The 8,401-nt window shown below is 35.8% G+C and overlaps 1 protein-coding gene across 1 annotated transcript; it reads right to left on the bottom strand.

Annotated features, from left to right (window-relative positions):
* Window positions 1–625: 625 nt before the first annotated feature.
* On the bottom strand, window positions 626–5,784 carry LOC121977140. Its single transcript, XM_042529692.1, has 5 exons — window positions 5,386–5,784; window positions 3,896–4,210; window positions 1,920–2,121; window positions 1,086–1,314; window positions 626–972 (listed from the first exon to the last, which is right to left on the bottom strand). The coding sequence occupies exons 1-5, from the start codon at window positions 5,467–5,469 to the stop codon at window positions 780–782; spliced, it is 1,023 nt and encodes a 340-aa protein (XP_042385626.1). The 5' UTR covers window positions 5,470–5,784; the 3' UTR covers window positions 626–779.
* Window positions 5,785–8,401: the final 2,617 nt, after the last annotated feature.

An 8,401-nucleotide genomic window follows, 5' to 3' on the forward strand; every position in this document is an offset into this window, starting at 1 on the left:
GTTAAGACTTTATTCGTGCAATTAAAGGCACAAGTACATCCAAATTGAGCTTGATTAAACATTAGTACTAATTAGCAAAATATTTTTATTGTGTTTGTTATAGCTAGCTCTTCCGCCTGTCTTTTTCAGTAAGGCAGAAGAATGCAAAGTGAAATATAAAGAAAAGAATTAGTCTTATCTATCTAATATCCTTAGATACTTGCGCCAATTTATGCAAAAAGTCAAAAACAAAACATGATTAATAAAAAAATAAAAAAACATGAGTGTTTACCGGCAAAAGAGCTTCGTCGTGGCAAGGGAAGACAGAGCACAACGGAGAAAATCAACAAGGGAAGAGAGAGTTAGAGAGTGCTCGTCTCACCGATAGAGGGCACCTTTGAGAGAGAACTCATAGTCGATGCGACAAGAGAGGGCTTCGAGTCTTCGACTAGGAGAATTGTGAGAACGAGTTGGCAAGAGAGCTAAGGCTTTGGTGAGGAAAAGCCTAGGCAGGAGCCTAGGCAGGAGCCCTGGCCCAAGGCATGCAACATTTATTCCCTGCCTTAATAAATCTGTAATTCAAACCAATTAGGCACTCGTGGAACTAGGCTTTTGTACTCGTGGATTTACATCAGAGTGCATACCATCATCAAAAGTAAAAGACTTGATATTAATCAAATATTGTAGCAAATGTACTTCAAGATTCTCGATCAGCTTCCTGAACCCACAAAATTCTTCATTCAAAATTCAAGATTCAGAAGATGAGCAAGTAAAATTTGGATAATTGTAATCCTGTATTACTAAACTTGAGCTGAATCTCTATCAGCCTCTTGAACCAAATCTTCAGTATTGGCTGATTGATTCTCTTCTTTTGTAAAGTTTGTCTCTGTTCCGTTAACAAGAGGGTGTTGCTTCTCCATCATCCCCGATAATGCTAGCTTTGGAGACCACTCGAGGACATCATCGATAATGTTGTAAACCTTCTTCTGGTATCTAAAGAGAATTAACAGGAGAAATGATAAATAGAAAAAGATCCATGTCGAGTAAAAAATGAAGAGGGATAGCAACAAATGATACAAAAAATTTCTTTACATTTGAGAAGTTACCTAGCTCTAGCAGCCTCGTTGGGAGCATGATGCCGAAGCAAAACCACAATCAACGCAGTCCCAATGGCAAATGTAATCCTTGATGTCCATTTTGGGGGCTCTTCTTCATCCTTCTTTGGCCAAAATCGAATTAGCTCTCTAAATGTTGTTTCCTCGGCATTTATATTGGGGAAAAACCAGATGCGCTTTCCCAAAATAATGTATAGAATGCCAAAGATAGCTCCTCGAACTGCCAGACAAAAATGAATTCATAACTTGTATTTTTTCAGTCGATAGAACAAATTATGAATATTGTAACCAAATATTCAAGTGCATAGGCATGCGTTGCTTTGAGTAAGAAAGAAATCAATCTCAAACAATTCCAATGTGCTACGTCCTAATTAATTCTCTCTTTATTGTTCTAAATTTTCATCATGGTGTAGAAGTCATAATCATAGAAAATTAACCTTGAGTGATATATTTCTACTATTTCTTCAAATATTTTTAGATCCTCGAAGAACTCCCTTGACCTATTATTAGAGTCACTAGTGCATTAAGACAATGCTCTTGATGATTTTCTTGATTTCATTTGTTCATTTGTCACTATATTCAGCATCTTCTAGGACCCTATAATCTGTCCTTGATCAAACAGTCTAGTTTGACAACCAATTCTTGAAAACCAAACAAGACAGTTTCTGGTCATCAACAAATACAATCCTAAAAGCAATCTTAACACTATCAAATAAATACATGGATCGGTGCATGACATGCATCTCAGTTTCGAAGAAAAGATGGTAAATTAAATTCAGAAACAAAAGAATCAAATAATGAATACTCTGCCATTAAAGAACTTACTAAGCAGCAGTGTAACCAAGAACAACAAAGCTCCAGCACAGGCGTATAGAACAACAATCTTGCATTGGTAAGGGTATACAGGAAATAGGCACACCGCTAGTGCAACAAGTGGCCAAAGAAACGAAAGAATTGTTTGCCACAGGGTCCGCCTTTTCATGAAAGTCCATGCAAAAAAACCATCATTTTCAGAGAATACTTGTTCCTGCATATAAAGAACGAAGATAAATATCAGTATGACACAGTCACCTTGTTCCTTTCCACTCAATAAAAAGAAAAACACATTAGTCTTTTAATAAGGTATAATTCTGGAGGAAGACTTTTGTATTCTTGGTTTCAAGTATACGGAAAAGAAATTCTTCCCAGGAAAAGATTACATCTAGGAAATTATGCTTTAAATGTATGCCTAACTGACGAGCTATCATAAAATGAAAGGGAAGGAAAAACTAAGCATGAACAAACACATATAATATCCATTCACAACATAAAATATTCCCCAAAAAAACTTGGAGTGGACATCTATGAACTTGGTCGTGAACTAGAGTATTCATGATTTCAACTCGGTCACTATCACCCACTAGAAAATGAATTAGCTTGTAGTATCCCAATGTATCTTATTTGTCATCGGTGAAATAAATTACACTATTAATGACCCTTGCAAAAATAAAAGAATGGTTTTCAGTTAACTATTCAAGGAGGCTGAACAAATACTTATTTATGAGTTAGATTACAATGAAATAATATTTCAGATTTAAGATAAGATCTCCTGAAATTGTATATGCCAGGCTGAAAATAGACTTATTTTCCCCTCAGACCAAGCCTACATTTTCCATCAATGCCACACAAATAATGAATTTTAACTATAATTTATATATTAAAATTATTATAGAACTTTCAACTGTTCACATATTGTTCCGTACAAGGAAAACATAAACTGTGTAAAATTCTTTTGTGCGGGTTTAAAATTGTTAAAGATCATGAAGAATCTATTTAAACATAGTTTGAATCTAATAATTGCTGTACTTATTCTTAAATTTAAGGACGGCACAATTAGTTGGGATACACTGCATGTTGATGTGTAGTTTTTGAACTGTGAAAATAATTTCATCATTAGATGCAAGGTTCAAAATATAATTCCACGTTGACATTTAAGTATCTGGTAAAACAGTAAAATTTTAGTAGTATACTATGGTGGCACTCAATATGCATTAAAGTGTATCAAGATGAATTTAAACAGAGGTTACTCTCTCAATCTCCTAAAGTATAATAATAATTAGATAGTTAATTGAATTAAAATTTTACCATGCCATATTGTATCAATATTCAACAAACTTTGCATGTGGAAAAAGACACCAAGATGTATCTAGATGGACATGATAAAGTGTGTCAAAATGAATTTAAACGAATTTTATTCCTTTAATTTTCGTCCACCTAAACTGCCATCACTACACCTAAACATTAATCGAGATATCATTATTCGAGTATATTTGAATTCATCTAGACACACTTTGATACATGTAAAGAGTTGAAACAAGCCAATGCACCCTGACATGGGTGGTATGAGTAGCCCAAGAGAGATTAACTATGTCGACCAATATTAGATTTTAGTATTTAGTATTTACTAGAATGGTAAATTTCGATCAACCATGCTACCTAGAACATACAAAAATTTCAAAACATGATTAGATGGACTACTTTAGAATTAGTATTTCTGTGAAGTGCAAAATCTGCAAGTTAAAAACTTATGACATTTGTTTCATTCAACTATAAACTTTTACCATAGATTTCCAATTAAAGCATCAACTAGAATATTCATTTATATGCAATAGTGGTAGAAAATGTGCCCTCTTTGTCATGATTGGTTTCTCAACTATATAAGCTACTAACTAGGTGCTTTTTTAAAACCATGCTCATATCTTTCAGAGTTAAAATAGAAATCAAGATGCTTAAAAAAATCAAATACAAAGAAACAAACTTACAGAATGAATCTCAAGATGAGCAGGCCATGAGGACAACTTTTTCTTCCCAGGCCTAACCGTTTTAAGCACACGATCACATCTCACCAAAAGGTTTTTGATTAATAGTGTATTTATGATATCTGCTACTTCTAGATCCTTATCATAAGCAAGAATTTCCTTGACCTCTGGATAATTTCTCAAAAAGACTGTAAAGTCTTTGCCTCTAAAGTACTCAACTCTTGTTTCTTGCATGATGGCCCATCTTGATTCCAACTTTTTATTGTCTCTAACCTTTTCAGCAAACAGCTGGAAAACATCTTTACCCGGAGTATTCTTCTGCAGAAATCATGGTATTAAAAAATGAAGTGTAATACAAACTCATATGGTAGTTTTTGATAGAAAACCTTCTATTTTTGTTGATCAATAACATCAAAACATACATGTTAAGTAGATTCAAGTGTATGAAAACTGTTTGACAAAACAGAAGAATTATCTTCCAAATTGACAGGATATAGAAGTAACTCTTCCATCCAATCGCGAGTCTGAAAAAAAGATCTAACACATTATTATTCCAAAGGTCAACTCTCTTAAGCTACAGAGTGGAATACAGTGGTTATATCTCAGAGATTCAAGCAGTTCAAATATAGGACACAAAAGATCCATAATAACAGATGTAGTTTGTCCATATACATAGGTAGTAATTTAAAGAAAGCGGTGTCAAATAAAAAGTACAAAAACATTGTGACCTTAACAGATTTATGGAACAAAAAAGCTTTTGATACAACTTCATGATAGATTGTTAACTACATCATTATATGGTTTATGATATATAGATAAAGCTTAGTCGATATGAATTGAATGAATGATCCATGTTCCTTCTGGGAATCTGGGTCTAGCTATTAGGTAGAAATTTGGCTCGGCTCAGCATGTTACTTATGAAACATATTCTGAGGATATACGTACAATAATAGTCATAGGATTTCTACACAAAAATGCTTTGGCTGCTTGTATAACTAAAATAGAGAGTAGAAACGAGGGCATTTGTAGGGGACGAGCACCAGCAACATGGTCTTGAGCTGATAACATTTCCTTTTGTTGGATATGGTTCTTCATGTCCTTTGAGAGGCAAGGAAAATAATGAACTGCTGCGCCGATATGTACAGTTCATTTCATTGTATACATAAAGCTGAACTTATCTTTAGCAATATAGAATTGCAATTTCTGATTAAACAAAAAGAACATGACAGTTAATAACCATAAACATTTTTAAAAAAGGGGAAATGTTAAATATTGGACGAACTGACGGCTTATCTTACAAGAAATTCGCGCAGAGGAAGAACAAAAACCCTACTTTTATTCCATTTCCATCCAAAAATAGATCAAATAAATGAATTTAAAAATAAAATTTAACTTCCACAAAGTCGAATAGCAATGAACATGTTAAGGGATTATACAGGGAAAAGAAGGAAATTTAATGGAGGGAGGGAGAAGGAAACAAAAAGAGAGAGAACCTTGGACGCGGTGTCGGTCGGATCTCTCCCCCCATTCTGCGGGGCTCGCCGAACCCTCCTCTTCTCCGTCCCGGATTTTGTCATCGCAATCTCTCAGATCCGCGTGGATCATTAAAGCCGAGAAAGATCCAGATGCACACCGAGGATTTCGTCTGTGGGAAGCAACAATCCGATCCGATCCGATGGCGCGTCGTCGCGCACAGTGCTGCTCGAAATTAAGAAACGCGCTCCTCCGTAAGCGAGGGGCGAGGGGCGAAGGACGGGGCGGTTGCTCGTTCGCGAGGCTCACCACACCTCCCTTCTTGGAATAAGCACGGGGCTCGATCGACGGCTTCGAACCGGGAATCGACCGTGGACGTTCAGCATCGCGCCGCCGTCCATATCCGACATCTTCGAATCTTGATCCAACCCAACGCACCGCACCGGCTTCGCCAAGTCAACTCAAGTTCATTTGGTTTCAAAATATTTTTACGATCATTTCATAGATTTCTAAAAAAACGATCATGTTTTTTTTGAGGAGGAATTATCAAAGGCGTAAGAACATCCATATCAATTATCTTATTTAAAAATTTTACTTTAAAGTTTAGATAGGTTAATTAAAATTCTTTGCATCAGTTACCCTATCCATTCCTTAAATTTAGATTTGATGAATAGTGATTCTCTAAATTTAAGAAATGATACTTTTATCCTAAAAATAAAATAATATTTCTTTTTAATATCTCTCCTTCCACTCATTCCATAAATATAATAATAAAAAATAGAAGAAAAAGAAGAAATTATAAAAAAATTAAGGATAATGAAAATTTTAGGGTATTTGATGTAGTGTGTAGTGAAAAGTGATTATCTAAATTTAATAAAGTGGGACATTTACCCTAAATTTTAGATATAGTAATAGAGAAACTGATGTGGATGCTCTTAATTCTAAGAAATTTTACAATCACGTAGCTTTTGTGTTCTACCCCTTATGTCAACCTTAAGTTTCAATTTCTGCTTTCGAAATATTAAGGTGACGTTTAGTTTAGAGATTTAGGAATAAAGAAATGGATTCATTCCTAAATTTTATATTTAGTTGATGAGAATAGAATTAAAATTTTAAAATAAAATTTAAAAATTTGAATTTTGATGAAACTCACCTGATTTTGATGGGAATGAGAATGAGAATTAAGTTACGAAAATACCTTCAATATATTTATTCAATTTTTTCTTTCATATTATTTTTTCTCTTCTTGTTCTCTCTCATCATACTTTCTCTCTCCTCAATCTCTTCCATCATATATTCTCTCTCCTCATATTCTCTTATAATACTTTCTCTCTCCTTAATTTCTTCAATCATAGATTCTCTCTCCTCATTTTTCTCATCACATTTTTTATCTCTTTATTCTTTCCCATCATACTTTTGCTTTCATCACATTTTCTCTCTCCTCATCCCCTCTCATTATGCTTTCTCCTGTCACACTCTCTTTCCTCATTTTCTTTCATCACACTTTCTGTCTTCATTCTTTCTCATCACATTTTCTCTCTCATTACACTTTCTCTTTTATTATTCTCTCTCATTGTATTTTTCTCTCACATCTATTTTTTTCTAAGGGTAAAAAAGAAAATTTAGGTTTATTTCGATAGAAAATTGTAAAATACCGGAAAAAAAAGAATGACAATTATTAATAAGGGAATTTTCCGGAATTTTTAGAAATTTTTCGGGATTTTTTCGGAGCTCGTATGGACGAGTTCACGGGGATAAAAACGGGGTCCGGAAAAGCCTGTTTAGGCTACCCCATTTAAGCGAGGAAAAGTTTGCTTTTCTTTTATTTCTTTTCTTTATTTGTTTTTATTTTCTTTTCCTCCAGTTTTATTTGTCGCTGTTTCCCTCTTCTCCTGTTCGTGCCGAGCGCACCCGAGCTCTCTTCTTCTCTCGCGCCCGACGCCGGCCCTAACCGCCGACTGGCGGTTGCTTCTTCCCGAACGCCGGCAGCCGATCCCTTGCCGAAGCCCTAGCCGCCGGCGATGCAATCGACCACTTTCTCTTCTCCTTTTCTTCCTCCCGAGCCGGACCCCTCGGTGCCCTAGCCACCCGGCGCCGCCCGACCGCCTTCTTCTCTTCTCCTCTCCTCTGCCGCCACCACAGAGCCGACACCACACGGAGCAGCATCGACGACGAGTTTCTTCTCTGCTGTGCTCGTGCCCTAGCTAGCCGCCGGCACCTCTTTCATTCCGAGCAGTGCAGATTTGACCTAGGGCTCGAGTTCGGTGGCACATCTCTCCCCTTTTCTCAATTCAGTCACGTAAGTTTACTGTGATAGTGCTGAATTAGGGTTACCGGTGGCCGGATTGAAGGTAGGTTTTCCTCGTATATTTGGATTTAGTAGTAGGGTGTTATCCTTGCTAAATCTGCCAACCAAACTGAGTTGTGCAGGGATATCGTCACTTCCGGCCAGATCCGAGGAAAAACTGTAGCTTGCTGCTGGAATCAATACTGTCCCACTGTTTCTTGGTGAGTTTTGGATAGAAGTAAGAGCATTGTTATTAGAATAAATATAGATTACATGGTTAGGTATCAAGTTCATGTATTAATCTGACACAATTTGATTGTAGATAATTGGAGATACCTAATCCATTGTAGTTGTGAAAAGGGTTAGGGTTAGTGAGTTAACTCTAATTGAATAATGAAATTATGATTTGGTTTAGTTAATGAAGGCATGATAGAATTAACTAAATTAAATATTGTGACACAGGATTTTGACACGAGACGAGTATCTCGGAGTCGGATTGGATATTTCGATTGGAGGCGGGTACTTTTGACTTATTGTCTTTGATATGCTTAGTAATTAAATTAACAAGATGCATTAATTGTGTTTCTTACTTGTTTCGGTTAATCACTACCCAATACATGCTACCTGTTGATTGATTGTTTGTTTACATCTTGTATGGATATGTACCTGATTCCACATGCTCATGGGTAGTGATATAACCATATTTTACCATGTCAGGACCTATGTTTGTTACCTTATATGATCAGATA

Source organism: Zingiber officinale, chromosome 1B (assembly GCF_018446385.1).
Source record: "Zingiber officinale cultivar Zhangliang chromosome 1B, Zo_v1.1, whole genome shotgun sequence".
NCBI lineage: Eukaryota > Viridiplantae > Streptophyta > Magnoliopsida > Zingiberales > Zingiberaceae > Zingiber > Zingiber officinale.

Coding starts and splice junctions, on each gene's coding strand:
- LOC121977140 (XM_042529692.1), bottom strand. CDS start 5,469: ATGACAAAATCCGGGACGGAGAAGAGGAGGGTTCGGCGAGCCCCGCAG. Junction 2,122..3,895: donor CTCATCTTGAGATTCATTCT/GTAAGTTTGTTT, acceptor CTTTATATGCAG/GAACAAGTATTCTCTGAAAA. Junction 973..1,085: donor AACGAGGCTGCTAGAGCTAG/GTAACTTCTCAA, acceptor AATTCTCTTTAG/ATACCAGAAGAAGGTTTACA.